The sequence below is a fragment of the Scyliorhinus torazame genome, chromosome 11 (genome assembly GCF_047496885.1).
Source record: "Scyliorhinus torazame isolate Kashiwa2021f chromosome 11, sScyTor2.1, whole genome shotgun sequence".
NCBI classification, from domain to species: domain Eukaryota; kingdom Metazoa; phylum Chordata; class Chondrichthyes; order Carcharhiniformes; family Scyliorhinidae; genus Scyliorhinus; species Scyliorhinus torazame.
In genome coordinates, this window is record NC_092717.1 from 111649618 (window position 1) to 111675953 (window position 26336).

General features: G+C 43.2%; 1 protein-coding gene across 4 annotated transcripts in view; it reads left to right on the top strand.

The window, feature by feature from the left end:
- Window positions 1-26336, top strand: part of arfgef1 (ADP-ribosylation factor guanine nucleotide-exchange factor 1 (brefeldin A-inhibited)) — a 362892-nt gene that overhangs the window by 133478 nt on the left and 203078 nt on the right. For 2 of the 4 annotated variants that reach the window (XM_072467619.1, XM_072467620.1), the window contains exons 5-7: window positions 9585-9764; window positions 15250-15517; window positions 21779-21892. In XM_072467619.1, the coding sequence (XP_072323720.1) occupies window positions 9585-9764; window positions 15250-15517; window positions 21779-21892 (562 nt within the window). The remainder of the gene's footprint in view (window positions 1-9584; window positions 9765-15249; window positions 15518-21778; window positions 21893-26336) is intronic. The other 2 variants (XM_072467621.1, XM_072467623.1) reach the window with 1 other exon arrangement.

Genomic DNA, 26336 nt, shown 5'->3' on the forward strand with positions numbered 1-26336 from the left:
AGTATTGTTGTTTACAAACTTCTACAGACTGCAGTCCAGACACACACCTGCTTTCCATATCTTAGGGCTAGATACTTTATTTATATTTAACTTTTTGTTTTGAGTTTTTTCTTTTCCTATTCACTAACCCCTTCTAAACACTGGATTAAAAAAATGTAAATACTTATTGTTTTAAGCGTAGGTGAACCAATCTAACAAAATGAACTCTTATTTACACTGCACTCCTAGAGCGACTACAGTTACATTGTTATTGGCAATGAAAGACAGAGGAGGAAAATGTATTTGAACAATTGAATTGGCTTGTTTGTACTAGCTGCTGCTTCTAGAGTGTCTAATCTATAAGAAGTATTGAGAAAATTTGCTCATTGCTGATTGGAAACTACACTAATTAGAACTTTTTTTTTATAGCTTTGCATCTAGTAGTAGGATCTTTGAGCCAGTTTACATACATAAATCATCAAAGCTGAGCATTTATGTCGATCAGTATTTCCTTTGGAGATTGGTCACCTTAAATCCCAGTTTGATGTCTTTGAAAGTTGTGATGCAATGAAGGTATGACGCGATGGTCATTTGCTAAATGCCCTGCTTTCAATTCTGTATTTGTGGATCTGCTGCAAAGGCATTGCATACGGATTAACACCTTTATTGATTTAATATGTCTCACCTGCATACAAATATGATTGTGATTCCTTAAATCAGTGGACAATTGATGCTAGAAATGCAATAACAAGTTGACAAAAATTGGAATAATAACTTGTGCTACTTTTATAATTCTAATGTCTTAATGTTTCTTTTTATATTAGAACCATAAAATTCCTACAGTGCAGAAAGAGGCCATTCGGCACCAACCTGCACCAACCCTCTGAAAGAGCACCCTACCTAGACCCTATTCCCATAACCCTACCTAATCATCTTTGGACACTAAGGGGGAATTTAGCATGGCCAATCCACCTACCCTGCACATCCTTGGACTGTGAGAGGAAACCAGAGATCTGGGGGAAACCCACGCAGACACTAGTGAAAATGCAAACTCCACACAGTCATCCAGGGCCGGAATTGAACCGGGGTCCCTGGTGCTGAGAGGCAGCAGTGCTAGCCACTGTGCCACCCGCATAATTGAACCTCATCAGAAAAACTGGCTACGATCAGGTCTTGGAACAAGTTGGTGAACGGCTTCCACATCTCATGGAAGCCCTCTTCTAACCCGATGGCAAATTTTATCATTTCCAGTTGGATGAATTCCGCCAGGTCGGGCAGCGAGTCTGCAGCTTTGGGTGGTGCTGCTGATCGCCAATCAAGCAGGTTTCTTCGGAGGGCGATTAGGGAGCCAAAGGCTAGGGCTTCAGCTCTCCTCCCCATAAAGAGTTCTGGCTATTCTGAGACTGTACCACCTCCAACAGTTGCATATACAATATACAGGTCCCCACAATTACCCCTCTCAAGGTCGCCCACATCCAACAGTTCCTAAACTAGCGAATGTCCTTGTATCTGGGGGCACGTCATTGTTTCCCTGCGGGTGACGTTTCTGACCTGTATGTGTCTCAGTTTGTTTCCTTTTGGTGGTTGCTGTCGTCTGTGTACATGTTTCTAACCGTCAAGTGTCCCCTCGTCCTGTCTCCACCTTTTGAATGTGGCGTCCATTGTTGTTGTTATAGATGAAAGCCAGAGTGGACATTTTGGTTAGGCCGAAGTCTCCAGCCGCCTTTCTGCCTTTGCCAGTGCCGCATGCAGGGTGACCAGCCCCTTTGCCACCATCACCTGGCATCATCTCTGTTTTGATGGTACCCTTGAGCTCCTGGAATTCCTGTGTTAGGAGCTCGCTCTATTCGTTCAACGGGGGGGTCCTGTGTGTGGTCTAGTGGTCCTTCCTGATCAGGTGTGGCTGGGATATCATCACTCTGCGTGCTTGCCATCTTCAGGCTTCCCTCAAGGCTTTTACCGCCTTTGCCGTCTTTTCTACCCCTGGAGTTGCTGCCACTTGTCTTGATGGTGTTGGAGGAGGGTGAGGGTTTTTTCTTCCGGTTTTAGTGGGCTATTTTGTGCTGAGTTCACTTAAATTTGAGCTTCCATGAGGAGAACCATCTTTTGTGCGTCCAATCAGCACCCCCCGTCACCAGAAGTCCAAAGCAAGTTATTTAAATGTGACAAATGGACTGAAATTGCATAAATTAAATTTTAACTTTGTGTTTAGTGTGTGCCTTTTCTGCCACATATCCCGTGGAATAACAAATAACTATGTCGTTTTTGATGTTGCACCTAATTCTGTGAAAAGTTATTGACTTAAAAGGCCAGTTAAATTTTCAAATATGGCTGCATTTAAAAAAAAAAAAATCACTTATAAGATGTGGGCATCGCTAGGCCAGTATTTATTGTCCATCCCTATTGCCATTGAGAATAGGTGGTGACAGCCTTTTTGAACTGCTGCAATGCCTGATGAGTAGGTATACCCACAGTGCTGTTAGGGAGGAAATTCCAGGATTTTGACCGAGTGACAGTGAAGGAACGGCGATATATTTCCAAGTCAGGATGGTGGGAACCTTCAGGTGGTGGTGTTCCCAGGTATTTGCTGCCCTTGTCCTTCTAGATGGTAGTGGTTGTGGGTTTGGAGGGTGCTGCCTAAGGAGACCTGGCGAATTGCTGCATCTTGTAGATGATGCACAAGGCTGCCACTGCCCAAGGGTGGTGGGGGCATTGAATATTTGTGTAAGGAATAGCAATCAAGCGAGCGGCTTTGTCCTGGATGGTGTTGAGCTTCTTGAATGTTGTTGGAGCTGCACTCATCCAGCCAATTGAAGGGCATTCCAGCACACTCCTCCTGACTTGTGCCTTGTAGACCAAAATGTACCAATGAGGAATATGTAACTAGCAGAAAATTGAGGATTTTAAAATTTCCATCCCCAAAGACACCATTCCTTGAGATGCATGTGATACATTAAAAATTGCACAGTGCTGAAAAATAGCCCATGTCCATAATATTTGGTTTTAACGGTAGAAATTATTGTACGCCCCTTGCTTTTTATCCAGAGCCTAGAGCTTGAGAGTGAAAACATGACCGGGTCTAAATGCTGGGAATTTCTTGCTACTGCGAGAAAAAAGGGTGTGTCAGAAGTTCAAAATGTAGATTTTACTTTTCACCTATTTCATTGCACTAACCAGATAGAAAATTTACAAAAACAACTTTGAGACCTGAAGAGGAAAAGAAACTGGAATCAAAAACAAATATCAGAATTGCCTGTATTTGAAGCCAGTATATAAGCATTTTAAGCAAATTGGTCAAAACGATTATCGGGTAAAATTACTGATATGACGTGTTCAAAAATGTTTAGCTCAACACAAAACCAATATGTGCACTTAAGAGAAAATAACTCTGCTTATCAATTAAAACAGCCACAGTACACAAAAGATTTGGGAGACAATATTAAACTGGAAGAAAGAGCATAAATATAGAGATCAAGGGGACTGAGAGAAATAATGAGGAACAATACAAGGCAGCAAGAAACATAGAATGAAGCCCAAAAAACTGAAAAGGGAAAGGTATCTAGGTAGGAAATTAGCAAGCGGAACCTTGAAAGTAGCAATCTCTGGATAACTCTCGGTATCGTGCGCAAGTGAGCATACAAGTAGGATGATAGAGCAAATTAATGCGTGGCTGAACAGATGGTGCAAGAGGATGGGCATTCGATGATTGGGATCAGGTCTGGGGAGAAGGACCCTGTACTCCTTTGACTGGGGGATGAGGAACCTGTATCCTTTTGAAAAACGTGAAATTGACAGAATGGCTTCTGTGGGGAGCCAAGGAGGTGAGTAGCCATCTTTAATCACAGGCAAAGAGCCTTGGGGTACTGGGCTTGCCTCCCCACTGCTCGGCTTGGTGATTGGGGGGGGGGGGGGACAACGTTCTGCAGGGGTTAGTCGCCGGAGGGGGCAACCACATGTGGCACCACCATGCCAACCCCTGGATCGTGTGTATCCATTCCGGGGGCAACCCTTGTACCTGCCCGTCTGCCCCACCGACCACTATAACCCGCACCAACTGCCGAGGCCTCTGGTCGTGCGGCTGAAGGATATTGCTAATCGTGAATTGGCAGTTATGGTTGAGTGAGCCCTTCACACATCCCAAGTGGATTCCTGTGGATGAGCGGGCCATGTAGCATGTGGGAGCCATTGCCTAGCATCCCAATCAGACTGTGATGCCTGGACACAATGCCTGGACACTGCGGGAGGCACCACCACACATGCAGCAGCCAACATCCGAACACCCAGGGTCTGTGTCACATCACCCCAGGGTGCTGGGACTGTGTTGACACTGTCAGCGGGTCACTGTCGAGGGTAGGGGTGTAATGATAACCCGCAGAGAGATTGAGTGCTCCTCAATCTATGCCATAGTCTGACCCCTGCCTGTCTTCTGAGTACTCGCTCACACCCATCACCTGTTTTTGGTGTGCCTGGGTGGGAGGGGTGCGATACCTGGCAAGATGGGCCGCGGGTTCGGAGGTTGAGGTCACGCATTGTGGAAGAAAGTGACAGAGGCGTCATACTGGTTGTGCTCAAGGATATGTTATACAATTCCCCAGTCTCCCGATGGTGCAGCCCTTCACTCCATACTTTCACCCCCGCCCCCAACCTCCACCCTGTGCCCTCAGTGATCCTCAATGTGCTTGTCCCTCCGAGCTCTGCTGCTTCATCTATATCTCCCCAGGATGCACATCAGAGGTGGAGGCAGCCAGCTGCTTACCTTGTCCAGTGGCCTTCGAGGCCACTTGAGGGCGTCCCCTGGGGCCAGAGGCGTATCTGACAGCGGCAAATGCACAACCGTGCCTTCCTGTCTCGTGTGCTGACTGTGAGGCGCAGTCTCATCAGAGGGGTGGAACTTGGGGAACTGGTGGCCACCGTCGCCATTCTCTGGGACAGCTCCATAGGGCCCCAGGGTTCACCTTGGTTTGGAGGGGAAGCTGATTTGAGCCCTGGCTGCCTCTGCATCACCTGGCTCTGCCAGCCCTGGCGGCTTCCCGAAGCCTGCACCATGGGCTGAATGACCTCCTTCTGCACTGTAAATTCTATGATAATCTATGATAATCATGTCAACGCCCTCTGCAATGCTCCTCAGTGATTGAATCATGCTCTGCAGTGCATCGGCAATGCCTACCTGCAACTGGGACAAGCTCCGCAGCGCTCGGCTATTCCTATATGAAAGCGGGTCATGTCCCGCAGAACCTCATCAAGGTCAGCCCGGTACTGGGTAACATCCCCCAGCGAGTTGGGCATTCTTTCGAGACCCTCAGCCATGGCCGACACCAACTGCGCGATGCCTTGAACACCTCCACTAATGATGCTGACATTGTGCACAAGGCTCTCCACTGCAATTGCCACACAAGCAGTATTGGCCTCGGTGTCACGCATTACCGGCGACATCTCCTGTGCCCGTAGACTGGGATTCCTCTAATTGGCTATGAACTTGCTGGGGCATCACTGACATCTCCCTTAAAGTCTCCATCAGCTCCGGGGTAACCCAGTACCAGAGGCTCAGCATCAGGCTGGGACCCAGGTGGGTCCAAGGATCCAGCAGATCTTTCACTACTGTCTTGTCTGGGGGTTCCTGCCTTCACCTGGTGTACAGCAGCAGTTGTGTGGTGCTCACCGGATTGTGCCCCAGAAGCCTGACCACTAATATTTCCCACCGAGGTGCGTGTATCTGCGCTGTTGGAGAATGAGGATGACAGCTGTGACACCTCGATCATGTCTTCCTCCCCTCCGAGCTGGTCTCCTGGAAGGCTGGAGAGGGGGCCATCAGGGATGGGCTGGCACTGTTAGCTGGAGGACCTGCAAGAGAATGACATGTGGTCAGGAAGTAAGGCAATAACAACTGCACCATCGTGTTGATGTCCTGTGCAATGCTCCTCTGTGATTGGGCCATGTTCTGCAGTGCCTCAGCAATGCCCACCTATGACAGGTCCTCCGCGTGTGGCCTGGTGGTTCATCGCCTCTGTGGCTTCCACCAACCTACCCACTGGTGATCACCCTGACCTCGGCCACCCCCGTCACCTCCAAGGCCTGCTCCTCGAAGGAGGTGAGAATTCTTATGTCTGGCAGGCCTCCACCAGACGCATGGTTCACAGTGATGGGAGGGGGGGTGGGTGAAGGGAGGGTTGGGGCCGTATGGAGGATTGGGGGGGGGGCAGGGTGCTCGCATGGGGGCGGAAAGGTCTTAGGTTGGGGGGGGGGCATTGGTGTCTATTCACCCGTGCTGCCCAATGTAGGCCATTCACTTTTTTCGGCACTGGACCCCTCCTGGTCACACTCCTGGAGCTTACAGCCGCCACCACGTCCCAGCCAGCACTGACTGCCCTGTGGCTCACCTTCCGGAACCCTTGGGGGAACAGGACATCTCTCCTGGCCTCCACTGCGTCTAGCAACCTCCCCAGGTCCGCATTGCCGAATCTTGGGGGCGGTCTCCTCATTGTTGCGAGCTGACTGAAGTTGGCTGAGCAAAAGCTGCTCGACCTTGTTAGCAGGGGGCTGGCGAGCACAGTGCCAGCAAATCGGCTGGTGAGCCTTCATTTGCAGCGAGAAGCCCGTGGTGCCTCACTAAGTGGACCAATTAACGTTGATAGCTTTGCCGGCCCCACTGGGCCGAGCGCTGGGAATCTCGCGGCAGTTCCCGCTCGCTACCACAGTTAGAAATCTTTCTGGAGAATTGCGCCCTTTGTTTGGAAAACCAAAATCCTTGAGGAAAAATCTTCACTTTTGCATTGAATAGGACGCAATGCAATATTGCAGAAGGGGATGATATGGAAAGAATTTGCACATCGCAATCGAGTGTTCCATATTGGCTTTTTTAAACAATTGTGAGTTGTCTTGGTTTCAGTACAGCTTGAGAAACAATGAGCTTGTATACTAAAATGATATCTTGACTAATTTGCTTTATTTTAAAAGTGAAAATCATGTATCATTTTTCTAATCTACAGTATTAATTAAAAGCCATATCTGCATTTACCACCATCCTTTTGAAATAGCTATTTTGGTTGCTTCACCTTGCATATGAGGTTACCTTCAACATTGATCACTGGCTAAGTAGACCATTACTTTTTTCTTGTGGCATGACATGACGCTTGTCCCATTGCATATCTTTGGTGCATGATTTTTAAAATGTTCCTAATCACATTCAGAAATCTGAATTTTCTTTTTTCTTAAAACTTTGTTTTCCTCTTTAGATCCTCTATTACATTTTTGGTTCTTTTCAAAACTTCTTGCTTTAAATTATTTCAGCTTTCATTTTTTTATTTCATCACTCTCTCAGGTGAACCTGAATGCTCCATATCTTGTTGAAAGGTGAATTGGTGTACTGAGAAAACTAATAGCGGAATTTGAGTGGTAATTGCTTCTCACAGCTGGGTTTGTAGTAGAGCACACTGATCTTTGAAAATGGTAGACCATCACGTTGGACTTTAATTTGCATTTGCTTTATTTTTATGCTTACGGTTATTATTCACACTGCTGCAACCATTGTTTTTGTAACTTAGTGAACAATTTCCATTGATAATTGAATTACATATTTCTATTTCTCCTCCCTGCAAGATGGTAATAGTTTCTAAAGCAACAGTTTTTGTGATGGAAAGCTCCCCACATGCCTGGATGAGCATAGCTCCACAAAGACTCGAGATGTTTGACACCCAAGACAAAGCAGCTTTCTTTATCAGCCCACCAGCACTTTAAACATTTGGTCTTTCCACAACTGGCAACCGAGGCAGTAAAGTGTACTATCCATATGATACACTGCAGTAACTTGCCTGACCTCCTTTGATAGCTTCCAAACCCTCAACCTCTACCACCTGGAAGAATAAGGGCAACATATGCATGGGAGCACCACCACCACAGGTTCCTCTCCAAGCTTCACACAATCTTGACTTTGATCTGTTCCTTCACTGTCGGATGTTCAAAAACCGGGAACTCTGTTCCCAACAGTGCTGTATATATATATACCTGCACCAACCGGATGGACTGCAATTGTTCAAGAAGGCAACTGAGTACAACTTTGAGGCATTTAGGAATGGGGAGAAAATGCTGGTGTTGTCAGTGATGTTCTTATCCAATGAACAAATAAAACAATTTATAGTATAAACCTTATGGCCCTTCCTATTGATTCCCTTATTTCCCCTTTCTTTATTTTTACCGTCATCATTTTGATCCATGGATACTTCATGGACATATATCTTTAAGTCCAGCAGAGGAAGCAGGGAACTCAAAAGTTGCAACATAGTACACTGTGCTAGCCTTCGGATAGCAGAATTCAAGAGTTTTTGGCACCCGTGAAATCGGTGGGGCTTGGTTTGATTGGTTGGCTGATGGCCAATGAATTGGCCCAAAAGCTGTATTCTGCTGTTGACAGGCGGTGATTGGATCCTACCTGAGTGGGGTGATTTCTCAGAGAAGCAAGGAAAGCACAGTAAATAAATTAATTGTGTTTACTTTACAAACCTGGAGACTGTAGTTATTGGGCTGCCAAGGGCCAAAGACATTGAATATTTTCCAAGTATTATTTATTAATTTCAATTAGTTAGGCCACACTTGGAGTGTAGTGTTCAATTCTGGTCGCCACACTACCAGAAGGATGTGGAGGCTTTAGAGAGGGTGCAGAAGAGATTTACCAGGATGTTGCCTGGTATGGAGGGCTTTAGCTATGAGGAGGGGAGGAGCTGCCTTCTTGAACCATGGCGGTATGTGTGGATAAATCCTCAGTGCTGCTAAGGAGGAGTTTCATTACTTTGACCCGGTGGCAATGAAGGAATGACAATATTTTTCCAAGTCGAGATGGTATGTGTTTTGGAGGAGAGCTCGCCGGTGGTGTTGTTCCCATGTGTATGTTGCCACTGGTCTATCAGGTGGTCGGGAGTCACTGGTTTGAAAGGCGCCATTGAATGAAATTTGGCAAGTCGCTGCAGTTCATCTTGTAGATAATACATACTGCTGCCATTGTAAGTCGATGGTGGAGGGAGTAAATGTTTAAGGTTATGGGTAGTGTGCGAATAAAATGGGCTACTTTGTCCTGGATGGTGTTGAGCTTCTTGAATGTTGTTGGAGCTGCACTCATCCAAGCAAGTAGGAAGTATTCCATTTCACTCCTGATTTGTGCTTGTAGACAATGGGTAGCCTTTGGGGAACCAAAGTGAGTTACTTGCTGCAGAATTCCTAGCCTCTGACCTGCTCTTGCAGCCGCAGTGTTTATGTGGCAGGTCCAGTTTAGTTTCTGGATAATGGTAACATCCAGGGTTTTGCCAGTGCGGTACTGAACAATGGTAATGCCATTGAATGTCAGTAGAAGATTATTAGATTCTCTCTTGTTGGAGATGGTTGAATGTCGAGAGGAGATGATTATATTCTCTTTTATTGGAGCTAGTCATTGCCTGGCAGTTATGAGTGCCAATGTTACTTGCCATTTATCAACCTAAAACTAAATATTGTCCAGGTCTTGCTGCATGTGGGTATGGACTGTTTCAATAAAATATCTTTTTATGATTTTAACACTGTTACCGAAGGATTTTGGTGGAAATAATATTTTATTTTATTGTTCTCCCATCTCTGTTTAGGCCTTACTAACTGCAGTAACATCTCAGCATATAGAAATACACGAAGGAACTGTGTTACAGGCTGTTAGAACGTGCTACAATATTTACCTGGCCAGCAAAAACTTAATAAACCAAACCACAGCCAAGGCAACACTAACACAGATGTTGAATGTTATATTTGCACGAATGGAAAACCAAGCAGTGAGTATTGAGTTCTTGAAGGTAGAGTTGATTTGAAATTTAAAAGAAAATACTGATTTGCAGAACTGCAAAACAGTTGGTCGCTGGAATGACTAGGAAAACTTGGGTACTAAAAGTTATTTTTTTTTGCATATTATATGCTTATTCATTTTTGTAATTGTGAAATTTAAGGAGAATGAATTTGTTAGTGATGCTTGAAATGTGATGAGCAAAAGGTTTTCATATATACCAATGCAACATAATGGATGGATTGATTAATTCTAAATTATGATTGCAATTGTTTTTTTAATGTTTGGTAAAGCACAAATGATTCTCTGTGACTGACATTGTAAACTGTCCTTCTCAACCTAGTTTTAGCCTTTGACAAAGTTTGACCATATGATCTAATGCTGCTCCACTCATCCAGCTGGGTGAAACAACCCGTGGCTGGTTCCATTCTATTCGCACCCAGAGAATCACCTGCAATCGTTTCTCTTTTCAGCACCATTACTTTTGGAGTTCTGCAAGGATCTATCCATGTCCCCTTTTCTCACCTACACACTTAGATTCCAAGTTAGCTTTCACATGTATTCTGATGACACCCAGCTCTGCCTCACCACCTCTCTCAACAAACCCCCAGACCCCTGTTGTGTGTCTGATTTGTCATACTATTTGTTTGACTTCTAGTATTGGGTAAGCACAAATTTCCTCCAGCTAAATATTAGGAAGACCAAAACCGTTTCTCCTTGACTCCTCTGATCACCCCTTTCCCTAGACACTGACTTTCTGTTGCCCTCTAAGGCCGAATCAGATGGTTGGCATTCATGGTATCCGATTTGACCATGAGATCTGCTTCCAACCCAATATCTGCAACATCACCCACACTTGCTACTTCCAACTCTCTAACACTGCTTTTGTATGCCCTTACATCTGTTCAGGGGCCGATTTAGCTCAGTTGGCTGGACAGCTGGTTTGTGATGCAGAGTGAGGCCAACAACGTGGGGTGAATCACCATACCAGCTGAGGTTATTAATGAAGGCCCGCCTTCTAACCTTGCCCCTTGCCTGAGGTGAGGTGATCCTCAGGTTTAATAACTACTAGTCAGCTCTCCCCCTCAAAGGGGAAAGCAACCCGTGGTCTTCTGGGACTATGGTGACTTTACTTTACTACCTCAGTTCATGAGAAATATCCATCCATGCCTCTGGACTTGACTATGTGAATGTTTTGTTGTTTGGCTTTGCGCCTTGGCATACTTGAGCTTATCCAAAAATGTGTTGCTGTAAATCTATCAGGTCCCATTCATCCATCACTCCTGTGTTTGCTAATCTCCATTGACTCCTGGACTGGAAAATTAAAAAAAAAAAAAATTCAAATTTGAAAAGTCTCTCTCTTGTGTTCAAATCCTTCCCTTGGCCCTGCCACTCCTTTCCTCCGGGGGAAATTGAAGATTCCTGTGCTCCTCCAATTGTGGCCATTTCTGCATCCCTGATTTTCATTGCTCCACCATTGAAGGTTTTCAGCTGCCTGAGCTCTAGAATGCCCCCCTCCACAAAGTCTCTCCAACTCTGGCTTTCCCGCTCTCTCTCTCTCTCTCTCTCTCTCTCCCTCCTTTTGAATGTTTCTTGAAACCTACCTCTGAGAAAGCTTTTGGTCATCTATTCAAGTAACTCCTCGTGTGGTTTGGTGTCAGATTTTCCACACGAATGCTTCCTCATTTTGCTGTATAAACACACAATACAAATGCAAGTTGTTAACAAAAATCTTCTTAAAACCAATCTAAAAATCCTTATTCTCATGAAACACATCTCTCTCAAACTTTGTTTCAAATTTTTCATGCCCATCCAAATTCCAGCATTCCCCCCCCCCCCCCCCCCCACACACACACAACCACCACCACCACAGCAGTGTAACCTATGCAATGTTAACAATGCCATGTGAATTTGATTTAAATTAAATTTATTTGAAATTGTAATTGGAAAACTGACAACAGTGCAAGAAGATGCACTTAGCTCATTTCAGACTCTCCGAAATGAAATAAAATGTCAGAAATTGTTAATCTATTGACTGAGAATGCATGCTGATCTTTATTTGCTTGGTGAAATTGAGATGTTTTTCATCAATCTATATCTAACCTTTCTGGTTGTTTTTTTTGTAATAAATTAACATGGCTTTCAAATCCAATATGTGGCAGGAGTGCAAAAAAAATTGGTTTCACATTCGCGTGAACTTCTCACTATCTTTCGCTGGTGCATGTCACGGTGGATGGGGAATTCCGCTGGAGGCCAGTGTAGTACAGATTTGCACCCCTCTAATGGGATGCAGATGAAGGCCCAACCAGAATCTTGCACACATGCCCAATTCCTCTCGGCGCCAGCAGGAATACACGCCGATCAAAAACACGTCTGGAACAACGTGGCGTGCAGATGACAGGACCCGTCTGAGCAAAGACTGGGGCTGTCTCTGGAGTTCGGAATGGAGGTCACCAGCAACCCTGCACCTGGAACACCACAGCAGTGGGTGGGAGGAACATCTACAGACGGATCTTCTAGATTCATTGTCATCAAGGATGTCCATCTTTTTCAGGAGATCCAACTTCTTTCTTCAGTTGTGGATCAGTGATGCTGGGTGCCTTTTCATTACTGTTGCTAACTTTCTCCTTGGTTCAATTGCTCTGTTTTAATACCTTTGCTCTCGAGTCGCCAGGTATCTTTATGATGCCGCCACGAGGTTCAAGTCCGAGTAATGATCAATAACCCAGTACACCGATTAGTAAGATTCAAATCAAAGCAACCCTGCACCTGGAACACCACAGCAGTGGGTGGGAGGAACATCTACAGACGGATCTTCTAGATTCATTGTCATCAAGGATGTCCATCTTTTTCAGGAGATCCAACTTCTTTCTTCAGTTGTGGATCAGTGATGTTGGGTGCCTTTTCATTACTGTTGCTAACTTTCTCCTTGGTTCAATTGCTCTGTTTTAATACCTTTGCTCTCGAGTCGCCAGGTATCTTTATGATGCCGCCACGAGGTTCAAGTCCGAGTAATGATCAATAACCCAGTACACCGATTAGTAAGATTCAAATCAAAGCACATTTATTATACACAGTAATCGCTACTCGTGCACAAATTCTACCTCTAAGCTACTTCTATAACTAACAGGCCTATACTTAACTTCGGACTGGCCCACCAGGTCAGGGGAACAAATGGCCTTTCGTTCGGGTTCTGAGTCTGCGGGATTCGAAGTTGGTACGGAATGGTAGCTAGGAGCGCCTATCTCGTAGCGAACGTTGAATTAAGACTTACTTTGTCGGGGGTCACTGCACCGATCACGGTCAATGTTGGTTCGTGTTGCTGGGTGACCCGGGCAGGACGCAGAGGTGAAGTGAGCGATTTGAACTTGGGCCTTAACTCTTATAGTCCCCAGGGGCTTCCCGCCTTTCGGGGCGGACCCTGTACCTGGTCCCAAATGATTGGACTTTGTCCCAATCGCTTGGTTCGATTTCTCCAATACTGGAGCAGTTCCCTGATCGATGGGCGGTCTTGAGGTGCTCATTCACCTCCTTTGTGTTGGCTCCTGCTGGCGCCGAGGAGTCTGGCTTTGCTTTGTGTGTCCAAAATGTTACTTATTGTTCCCGGGGATTGCTCATCAGTATGCAGATGGCTGCTACTTTGTTATGCTAATGGTCGCTGGTATCGATGTTGTCTGGCCTTTGCAGAGGTAAATACACAGCAAACCTGCAGCTGCTGGTTTCTGTCGATGTTGGCTGACTTTCCCATCAGCCTTTGCCGTTCGCCATTTTAAATCGGGAGTTGGCCAATTTAGGTGGCTACACTACGCGCCATCAGGCTTACGCCACCACGGAATACAGCGAAATGTGGCAGTTGCATAATTAGTGAGCCCATCTGCCTCCACAGTGTGAAACCTCCTCCCTGCTACCACCACGGGAATTAGTCCCCAGATGGGAGTATTCCACCCATTATTTCAGTTCCTCATCCTTGCCTTAGGCCTGGTTAGCAATGCATCTCGAGGCAGAAAGTTCTTTTAACTTATTGGGTGCTGATCCCACAAACCACCCAGCACAACAAGGTAAATAAATGTAAATGTTGCCTCAGTCCCAGAGGACCACAGGCTCCCTTTGAGAGGGAGCTGACTGGTGGTGATTTGACCTGACGTGCACCACACCACAGGCGAGGGGCAAAGTTCAGAAGGCAGGGCCTTCATGAATAACCTCAGGCGGTACGGGAATTGAATCCACGCTGTTGGCATCGCTCTACATCACAAATCGGCCATCCAGCCAGCTGAACTAACCGACCCTCTACAACAAGGTGGACAGGGAGTATAAACTCACATTCCCACTTCTATATCAAGTCCAACTTACCCACCATCCCTGTTGCCAATTTATATTGGTTGCCAATCCCTCAACATTCCAAATTTAAATTCTCACTCACTTGTTCAAATTTATTCATGGCCTCACCCATTTCTAGATTTAACTTTCTGAAAATGTACCAACCCCCAACTCTCTGTTTCTCTGGCCTCTTATATGTCCCCTGTTTTCCTTCACCTCACCATAAGTACCTGTGACTTCAGCTAATTGCAACCCACAATTCAAAATAAAACAGACAGTAGTGGGGGTATAGAGCAGCGATGGAGTGTAGGAATCCAGCGAGGGCAGTTTCATTTGTGACTTGAGCTAGGGCCTTTTATCTACCTCATTGGCAGCTTCTGTTGTTTCCATAAAATCCTTGTTCACAAAGCCTAGCCTTCCCCAAAGTGCTCCTTGCCTCTATCCTGATCCCATATCTTTCTCTGGTTTTTGGTTTGCCTTCCCTCTTGTGCTGTCCAAACTCACCCATGAGAGTCATTTCTTGCTCCCTTAATCCTGTTCCACGAGTCTTAGAATTTACAATGCAGAAGGAGGCCATTCGGCCCATTGAGTCTACATCGGCCCATTGAGTCTACACTGGCCCTTGAAAGAGCTTCTCATTTAAGCCCACACCTCCACCCTATCCCGGTAACCCAGTAACCCCACCTAACCGTTGGACCCTATGTGGCAATTTAGTGTGGCCAATGCACCTAACCTTGCACATCTTTGGACTGTTTCTCTGGCCTTGAAGCTCAGTAGCTCAAAGCCACTGACCATCCAACTGCACCCCCTTGTAAAAGAAATTTAAGTGGAAACCAAAAAAAGAATTGACTCCGAAAATAATTTCCTTTTATAAAAAAAAAAAGAAAATTGTCGTTGGGGTTCACAGCTGGGAACCTGCTTGTACTCTGTCACTATCCCTTTTCAACCACCATCACTTATCAAAAAAAACATTCTCAACTTCTCTTTCCTTGAAAACTAGGTTATCTCCCCTCTTGTTCTTGAACGTGTCTTCAAAATCTGTGCCCACCTTTCCAAAAATACCGTCTGAGCTAGGAAATTGTCAGATGTAACACCGTATTCCTTAGAAATGTAAGACTGGGCACCATTTTCAGTCCTAAACCATGTCTTTGTGCATACAGCTGCAGGAAGTAAAACAAATGGAAAAGGAGAGACTTCGGCAACAGCATCACCTCCAACAGTCCAATGTGAACCAGTGTGAACCCGAATCTCCACAACTGAACCGACTTGAGGACCAGCCTATTCTTGAGGTGTCACAGGTGCCTGAATCAGGCCACCTCAATGAAGTCGACAAACATGTTCGCGAGGATACAGAACCAGAAAATGGGACGGATATTTGTAATGCCGAAAATGAACAAACAGAAGTTGACCAGGCCACAGCAGCTAAAAGTAAATAAAGTTTCATTATGGCCTCTTGTATATAGTTTTTGTGACTTAGGAAAGTGCTAGTTTAAAGGAAGGAAATTATTCATTTGTTTCCTTAGTTAATGCACTAAAACGTTGGTAAAACAATATTGCTTCTCAGTTCAGTTTCCATATATAGTAGAATGTAGGCCACTATCTCCCTGAAAATATTCTACTCCACTTGGTTAAAATGCCTTGCCTTACATTGTACTTGCAATTCTTTCCTTCCATTGTCAGCAACAGGTCCCTGTTGCATTTCACACAGTGGAAAAGCGAATAAGCATTTAATTTCTTTGATTTCTCTTAATGGTTGTAATTCTATTGAAAGATTAAGTGTTTTGGTTGCTGACCAAGACCTGCCGCTTCTATTGTAGAAACAGACACGGAACACATCATTTCTGACGCAGAATTCCAGCGCGAAGTAGTGCCATCATCAGGATTGATTTGAATTTTGGCCAAGGACAGCCCACAGTACTTTACATCATGACTTCAACTATTGGGAGCCTGTCCCACCATATTTCTTTTGAATAGAAATTGCCCCCTGTCTATCTCCAGCACGGGGCATTTCTCCAGATGTCACTACAACACAGAGGCTAACTTTTCCAAGGCATTCTGTTATTTCATCTGGATTATTATTATCTTGTACTATTTAGGGTTTTGGTTTCCCTTTAAGGACTTATCCCAAAACTTAATCACATTCAGCTGAAAAGATGCCAATTCAATCTTTACCCATTGATTCAGTAGCTGAACTGCCTCGTAATTAGGTGGTGAGTTTGAGTTACTGCTTGCAGCAAACAAGGACATTTTTCGGTGTAGGTACTTCTGCTAGCCACATTTTCAAACACCTGGTTGGAATCATTATCTAATAAGGTCTGTTCCATGCAACTGTAGTAGTTCCTCGGCCAGATAGGGTATATTCTGTGCTCCAAATGACTTAAGTTTTCAAAATCGCTTGGTGGCACATCTGTTGTTTTCCATGTCCAAATCAAGTACAGTGAGTCACATATCTAGAGGAAGTTCTAGTTGCTGTTCAGAAGCTGTCAAAGTAACTTTCTTAAGAGTAAATGCACCTCACCCACTCAAAGATTTGTTAAATCAAACTTTAGTACACACCACACCAAAATCAAATTGGTTATTGCCTGATTATTAGGAGGTATCAAATAGATTTCTGGCAATAACAGGTGGGTATGATTGAAGTTTAAAAAAATCCAAGGCCCTCGATATGAAATTTAGGGTGGATGTTGAGGAAACTATTTTTTTGTCTAGTCTTCAGAAGGGGCTGATGGATCTTTCCATCATGTGCTGCGATTTCTTTTGACGATGAAGATGAGGTCAAATTCACATTTCAATGAGGGGTAACAATCAAACGGTCTTACAGGCTTAAAGATGCCCCAGATATGGGATTCTCTCCAAACGCACTGTGAAGCTACAATATATGTATTTTTTGTGACTAGTTGTTTCTGATCATGATTACTTAAAGGATGTACACATTGTGTTGTGATCTATTAAACATTTGGAAATTACAGATTTCCATGCCTTGTTCTGATTCTGGATTTGTTCCTGAACAAGTTGATATCAAATGGCTTGCAATCCTTGTATTTTAATGATCTTAATGTTTCTCTCCCTCAACATTAATACCTTACCGGCCTTTTGCTCAGCAAGCATTGTTGGTGAGCAGATTGTGGGCTGGTGGTGCATGTAACCTGTATTACTTGGTATGTAGGCAGTTTGTCTATTACTATTTCTGAATTTCCATTTGCATCAAAAAATTGCAGTGTGGAATTTCAAAACATTATGTTTTGTATTCATTAGTTCGTTCATTCGTTTTGAACATTTGGTAAGGCCAGTATTTAATCCCCATTCCTAATTGCCCATGAGAAGGTGGTGGTGAGTTGCTTTTTTGAACAGTGAAGAAATGGCAATTACTTCCAAATCAGGATGATGTGTGACATGTGTTCGAGATCGGAAGGTCAACAGAGAATTGGCAAGTTGCTGCAGTACATTTTGTACATGGTCTACACTGATGCCACTGTGTGCCACTTGTGGAGGGAGTGAATGTTTAAGGTGATTGATGTGTGGCAGATCAAACAGCTGCTTTGCCTTGGATAGTTGTGAACTTCTTGAGTGTTGTTGGAACTGCAACCATCCACGCAAGTGGAGAGTATTTCATCACACTCCTGACTTGTGCTTTGTACATGGTGACTTTGCTTTGGGGAGTCGGGAGATGAGTCACGTGTTGAAGGATTCCCAGCCCTGACCTGCTTTTGTAACCACTGTATTTAAATAGCTCATCTAGTTAAGTTCCTGGTCAATGGTGATCCCCCCCCCAGGATGTTGATATTGAGGGATTCTGTGACAGTAATGCTGTTGTTGGCAATGGTCGTTACTTGGCGCTTGCATTGCACAAATGCCACTTATGAGCCCAAACCTGAGTGTTGTCCAAGTCTTGCTGCATGTGGGCATGAACTGCTTTAGTATCTGAGGAGTTGCGAATGGTACTGAATACTGTGCAATCACCAGTGAACATTTCCACTCCTAACCTTAATGCTGATCAAAGGTTTATTGAAATTGCTGAAGATAGTTGGGCCAAGTATGCTACCCTGAGGAATTCCCACAGCAATGCCTTGGGGCTGAGACAATTGATCCTTAACAACCACAAACATCCTCCTTTGTACTAGCTACAACTCCAACCTATGGAGAGTTTTCCTCCCTGATTCTCATTCACTTCAGTATTGCTAGGGCTCTTTGATGCCATGCTGTCAAATGCTTCCTTGATGTCAACAGCAGTCATGCTCAACTTACCTCTGACATTCAGCTCTCTTGTCCCTGTTTGGACCAAGACTAGTGAAGTCAGGAACTGAGAGACCCTGGTGGAACCCAAACTGAGTATGGTGAGCAGGTTATTGCTGCACAAGTGTCACTTGATAACACTGTTAATGGCACATTCCATCACTTCTCTGATGATTTTGAGTGGAATGATGCAGCACTACTTGGCTTAATTGGATACCCAGTCTGTTTTTTGTGAATAGGATATACTTGGGCAAATTTTCCACATTATTGTATAGATGCCAATGTTGCAGCTGTACTAGAACAGCTTGACTCGGGACACCGCTAGTTCTGGAGCACACCTTTTTTTTTTTGTTACTACAAGGCAGGACCTGTAGCGTTTGCAATTGTCTTCAGCCCATGCTATCTGCCAGTGCAAGATTGCACTACTTATTTTAGTACAAGCGCATTAAAGATATCGAATTTATAGAAAGTTTGAGCTTACTTTGCTGGTGTTCCTTTCTTGATCCAACATATGTTGGTTCTACTCGAGGCTATCTTGAAGGTAACAACATAAAGAATCAAAAATCTTTTCCAAAGATGTCCTGATTGTTTGCGGTGATAAATTACTTGCTGCAAATTTCTCTGAAGATAAAAATCTTCAGAAACACGACCAGAAATCCTTTCACTACTGTTTTATACATGTGAGGATTGAATGTAAGAAGAAAATGTTAGATTACCTCACTTCCATATTACTCTTCTCATTTTATTTGAAATGCAACCTTTGCTTACAAAATCCATTCTGCATTTCAGACTACACCACAATTCTTTTTGTGTGATTGAAGCACTTTCCTGTTATTTTTAGTTTTGAATGCTCTGTTATTTTCAAGATCCTATTTTTGCCTTCACTGGACAAAGAGTCTAAGGTAATTATTGAAACCGAGCAGGAGAATATAATTTGAAATCTCAAAAGGACAAGTTCATGAAAAGCAAATATCCAGGTGATTTTTCTCGATTGGATTGCATTCTATCATATGTGGAATCTGAACTGGTAAGACTAAGGAAGAATATACTGAAAATAGGTAGCCTATCATGATTTTGCCTCTGAGTTTTGTAAAACATCAAGATTAAAGAACCTTGTATCAGTGATGATTCAAACATGAAAAATAGTGAAATAGTATGTGACAATGGAAAGAACACTGCATTGTGTATTGAATTGATTCAGGGTGTTCAGATGTAATTAGTTTCTGCCAAGCTATTTATGAAGAAGGAAATAGATACGCATAAATGTTTTATAAAAATCTAAGCCACCAATAAATTCCATGAGAGATGTTACATTTTTCTTAATATGATAAATTTACCAAGCTTACTGTAATTGTTAAGACTTTGTCCATTATGTGTAGTGCCTGTGGAGAAAATCAGGTCCCTACCTACACTATTAGTTCAGTGTGAAACCCACAGTAGTTGTGAATTATTCTGATAGGACGTGGGAACTTTCTGACTTGACTATGTCTGCCAATAACTTGGTTTTCTGGGAGAGCAAATGAGGAACTGTGCATACCTTGCTCCATGAAGTTTCATTCATTATTTTTGTTGGATGGAAAATTGTGCGGGATGTACGTCTGAATTCCTGATATGTGCTCCCAAAAGATATCGTCGTATGTTGATAAAACTGAATGCAAATATATTATTGATTCCCAGCCTTGGAGAGGGATCAAATCTTGAACGTGGGGATATAGACGTCTCTTGTGGATAAACCTCAGTTAAAGTTCACGTACTATTTTCTGTCTAGAAACTGTTGCCATATTAATTGCTGCTACCTAAAGAGGTAGACAGTGGAATATTTTGTATCATACCTAGATGACCTTTATTAGAAGTGAATAAAAGAGAGCAAGTCAACTTAAGTAGAAAATCTTGACGGAAAAGAGAAGCACTAATCCCGGAGCCTGAGTGGTACCCCAATGTGATGCTTCTTTCCTGACTTTTTTCCTTGCAGTGCACCACCACAATGACTGTTGGCAATGATTTCACAAGTTTTTTTTGTAGAAGTTGTTAAATAGGAGCCTTTTGTTAATGTTGAGACTGCTATTCAACAGGACCTTTTTTTCTGAATATGTACAGGGCAGGAAGACTGCAAGTGGCTAGTAAATTCTCTTGTTCATGCTACTTTATAATTGTATCTGTCTTGTGCTTCTCATGTATAAATTAATTTATTCCTTCAAAAGCTCTACATAGTATGTTTTTTACAGTCTAGAAAGGTAGTCAAATGTTGCAGTGGTGGCATATGAAGTTGGATTGAAATACTATGGCCCGGATTTTGTAGTTTCAATAGCAGTAAGGTTATTAGTACTCACCACCATTAAGGATTAAATGAACAGCAACTATTGGCATCTCACATGTGCAATTGAACATGGAAATCGGGGAGTTGCTTTCTGATTTTTTCCACTTCTCCTCCATGAGCTTCTCCACCTTGTTGAGAGATTTGGCATTCAAACTCATCAAGGTTGTAAAGTCCCAATATATGTCCATCAGGTATCCAGTAAACATGCCAGAAAAGGTTGGGGCTGTCCACTCAAATGTGACTTTTTAACCATGTCATAATTCTTAATTGCTGCTCAACAATCTGGATCAGAAAATATACTTTTATCAGTGTGGAGTCTCATCCTATAGATTTTAATTATAGTTGAAGATTTTTACACTTTCTAACTTTTTCTTTGTCTCATTTCTCTAATCCCATTTTCCTTTCTATCATTATTTCACTTCCTGTACATGATTTTACATTGAATTAAATGTTCTAATTTATAATTCCTGTATTGGACTGCATATTTCAGTAAACATACTTCAGTCCAGTTGGTTGAAGAGGCATATTGTTGTTTCACACAACCACCTGTTCACACAATTCCCAGATCGCCTATTCGGGTGCTGCACTATATCAGACTCCATACGTTGTGCAAAAGCCTACTAAAAATCTGTGGATAACTCTTGAGTATAATGGATGGTGAGCACTGTTCATTCCCAACTGACTACAAAATCAGAACCATTGTTTGGCTGACCGAGAGAACTCTTCATTTGCCCCTTACATTCACTGGTGAAAGAAGAATAAAATCAATCTTGTTGTAATGGGTTCTACATAAAGTGATGTTATAGGTAAAGGATGAATATACGGATACAGATTTTCTCCAAAGGCACTTCAGATGCATAGATATTAAACACTTGGCTTAGGCAAGCTAGTGTAACTGAAGGTAATTCCATATACCAAAATGTTTTATATTGATGTCACAATATTATATTCCTGAAGATATATGCAAATAGAATTTAAACTCTACTAAGATTTCACATGGAAAAAAACCATCCCCTAAGTCCCATTTTCCTTTATTTGAGAGAAAGTTGAGGCATGTTTTATCCGTGCTTGTTTTTGCTTTAATTTAGTCCTGTCTGGCTGATTTGTTCTGAGCATTTTATATTTTGTCCTCACACAAGGTATTGCAAAAGGGATTGCAGGCAGCAGTCATGGGGAGGGTCTTGAATTTGAGGATAATGTACATGAAATTGTACAGAACATTCTACAAGAGTTGGTGACCACTGTTGTCGGAGGTAGTGTATTCATTTTCATCTCTTAATTTATTTTATGATTTTGTTGTACATATGTAAGTCCTCATAACATTTTTGTTTTTTCTTGATTTTCTTTGATTCCTTCGTCTCACAAGGTAATTTTTTCCCCTTTCTGCCAGTATGAATTTCAATTTGGATAGTGGAGCTAAAAGGTTAATAGCAATGATTTATTGTGTAGAGATTCTTTTAAAGCTTTAAAAAAAAAATTCACTGTACATTTTACATCTCTAGTCAATTGACATCAGATTACAGATGACTTATCAGTAAAGTTGGATCATTACAATAATTGTAATAATGCAGCAGGAAAATGGCATCTGTTCGAATCAAATTTTAAATGTAGGGCCGACAAAGAATTCAATATCACCATGATGTTACATGAAGTAGAATCATTTGTTTGTTTTGAAAGCTGCCAAGAGACAAAGACAAGTTACAAAGAAGACCATGTATCTGAAGTTTCAAGGCTAACTTATGCTGTAGAACTCATATAGTGTGTTATATTTTCTATAATGTTTGGAGAGTTGACTGTGTATTCCATGTGACAACTCATCTGATGTTTGACTTCTATAGGTTTAAATGATAACTTTTCCAGTACACAACTAATGCCATTAAATTTATTTACCGTCTAACTTTCAAGGCACCAATGAGAACATCTAAATAAACCAATAGATTAAACCTAGAACTTCAAAACACACCATGAGATTTATTCATTCATAGGAACAGGTGTAGGCCATTTATCGCCTGAGCCTGTTCTACCATTCAATGAGATCATAGCTGATCTGTGATTCAACTTGATACATCTGCCTTTTGTCCCATACTGCTTTTAATGCCTTTGGTTAAAAAATAAGTTTCAGATTTATACTTAACTGTTGATGAAGCATCCGTTGCCATTTGCGGAAGAAAAGTCAAAGTTTCTACCACCCATTGTGTATAGAAGTGGTTTCTAATTTCACTCCTGAAAGATCTGGCTCTAATTTTTAGATCATGTCCCTTAGTTTTCCTGACTAGTGGAAATAGTGAGACTGGAATTTTCCCGCCGACGGGATCTTCCGGTCTCATTGACGGCGCACCCTTGCTGCGGGTTTCCCAGCTGAGGGATGCATTCAGAGAGAAGCCACATTGACAACAGCGGGACCAGAAGATCCCGCTGCTGGCCAATGGCGGGCTGCCTAAATCCTGCCCTTTTTCTATCTGACCTACCTCCTCCCTTTAATATCTTGAAAGCTTCATTCAAATCACCCTTTAAACAACTAAATTCCCAGGGGTACAAGCCTTGTTTGTGTATTCTCTACTCATAACTTAGCCGTTGGAATCCAGGTATCATTCTGGCAAATCCATGCTGCTGTCCCCCTAAGGACAATATAGCCATCTTACGGTTTGGTGCTCAGAACTGCTCACAGTACTCCAAGTGTGGTCCAACTAGGGCTTTTGTATAGCTGAAGCATGATGTCTATCCTCTTATATTGTAGTCTATGCCTCCCAAACTTTGTGCTCCTGAGGCATCAGTTTCTCTTAATGCCAACTGTCAACAGTTTCTCATGCTCTCTCCCATGCTCTAACTGCCCATCCAACTCCATCCCATTCTTCTTGATGCATCATTCCCACTCACCACCTTTTATCTATCAATAACCACGGCTGAAATGTTGTTTTCTTTACTTCCTGTGTTTTCTTAGCTTCACAAGTGAAATATATTATAAAATTATACTGCCACATTATCAAAAAGGCAGCATTGGAGAGGGTGCAAAAAAGATTTAAAAGAATGATATCAGAAAAGCAGGGGAGTTCCTGTCAGAAAAGAATGAACAAGCTGGATCAATCATCTCTTGAGAAGAGGAGGCTGAGGGATGGCCCAATAGGATTTGTTAGAGTACACTCAAAGAGAATCTTTCCTCTTGTTGGGAAGAGCAAAACCAGAGGTCATTAGTATAAGATAGTCACAAAGAAATTAAATAGAGAATGCAGGGGATGACATGATGCGCGCATGGGAGTGGTTGTGTTTTCGCGAGCTCAATCTCTGCTTGTCTATGAATCCGTCATTTCATCCTGGTGCACACTTCATACTTGCTATTTCTTGGGCTACATGGTTTGCAACGTGGCCCTGGAAGTTCCTGATTGATCTTTTAATCCTCATTTGTTTGTGGCAGCCAGAGTGGGCTAGGCTGGGGTGGGGCCCAGCTTCTCGTGGCACAGTTGCTGCTGAGCAAGCTCTCGTCCTGGTGGTGCAGTGTGCATCGGATAATGGCCACCATCAAAGATGTTGCCTTGACGAGAATTTCAGCTCTGTGGTGCACGTTGTTAGAGCTTACTTCGAGGAACTGCAGATACCTTTAGAAGAGCAGTGGAGGCACCTGAGAGGGTTCTTGCACTGTCCCTGGTTAGGGGCCACCATTGTGCCATCCAAGTCCTGCGACACGGTGTGTCGTTTATCCTGATGGGTGCCGGGCGGGGTGTCCTCCTGAGCCCATTCCCTTGCAAGACATGGGGGATGAATTCCAATTGAATGGTTGCCATGCTTTGGTAATCTTGATTTGGAGGCTGGGTGCATTATATTGAATGGAGAGCAACATATCCTGTCTTGGAGGCCAGGGTTTGGTAGGGCCCACCGATCACTGGTCCTATTTCGTTCTGTTCTCGATGCTTGTCATGAGGGGTTGGAAGTGGCTGAGCACGTTATTTTTCATTAACGGTAACACTGATATCAATTTTTTAAGCGTCCACACTACTCCTGATTATCCTATTTTCTGTAATGTAATTGTAAAAAACCTTTGAGATTTTGATTTCTTTTGTAAGCTTATTTTTCATGCTTCCTTTCTTTGTAGCTCTTGTTGCCTGTTTTCATACTCTTTTGCTGTTGTTGATATCTTTCCGACTTGCAGGAATCTGCATGTTTTTGTGAATCGTTTTGATTTTTAGCTTTATCCTGAATCTTTGGCTGTTTGTTCTGTCAAGTAAAACTACTTGTCCCTTAGGGTATGAACTAGCTTGGTATGACATTGAATTTGGTTTTGAACACCTTCCACTGATCTGCATAGCTTTACCCATTAACTAATTTGCCCAGTTTACTGTAGGCAGTCTCTTTCACATTGCATTGAAATCAGCCATATGTAACTCTTTGTAGCTGCTTCATGTTCCCCTCTTTTCAAACACTTGAACTCTATCATATTATGATTGTTATTAGATAAATGTGCATGCAATATTAGGCTATTCACTAAATCTGGCTCATAATTCATTACTGAATCTAATATGACATGTGTCCTAGGACATATTGTTGCAAAAGATTATCCCAGACATAGAACAAGAACAAAGAAATGTACAGCACAGCAACAGGCCCTTCGGCCCTCCAAGCCCGTGCCAACCATGCTGCCCGACTAAACTACAATCTTCTACACTTCCTGGGTCCATATCCCTCTATTCCCATCCTATTCATGTATTTGTCAAGATGCCCCTTAAATGTCACTATCGTCCCTGCTTCCACCACCTCCTCTGGTAGCGAGTTCCAGGCACCCACTACCCTCTGTGTAAAAAGACTTGCCTCGTACATCTACTCTAAACCTTGCCCCTCGCACCTTAAATCTATGCCCCCTAGTAATTGACCCCTCTACCCTGGGGAAAAGCCTCTGACTATCCACTCTGTCTATGCCCCTCATAATTTTGTAGACCTCTATCAGGTCGCCCCTCAACCTCCGTCGTTCCAGTGAGAACAAACCGAGTTTATTCAACCGTTCCTCATAGCTAATGCCCTCCATACCGGGCAACATTCTGGTAAATCTCTTCTGCACCCTCTCTAAAGCCTCCACATTCTTCTGGTAGTGTGGCGACCAGAATTGAACACTATACTCCAAGTGTGGCCTAACTAAGGTTCTATACAGCTGCAACATGACTTGCCAATTCTTATACTCAATGCCCCGGCCAATGAAGGCAAGCATGCCGTATGCCTTCTTGACTGCCTTCTCCATCTGTGTTGCCCCTTTCAATGACCTGTGGACCTGTACACCTAGATCTCTCTCTGACTTTCAATACTCTTGAGAGTTCTACCATTCACGGTATATTCCCTACCTGCATTAGACCTTTCAAAAATGCATTACCTCACATTTGTCCGGATTAAACTCCATCTGCCATCTCTCCGCCCAAGTCTCCAAACAATCTAAATCCTGCTGTATCCTCTGACAGTCCTCATCGCTATCTGTAATTCCACTAACCGTTGTGTCGTCTGCAAACTTACTAATCAGACCAGTTACATTTTCCTCCAAATCATTTATATATACTACAAACAGCAAAGGTCCCACCACTGGTCACAGCCCTCCAATGAGAAAAGCATCCTTCCATTGCTACTCTCTGCCTTCTATGACCTAGCCAGTTTTGTATCCACCTTGCCAGCTCACCCCTGATCCCGTGTGACTTCACCTTTTGTACTAGTCGACCATGAGGG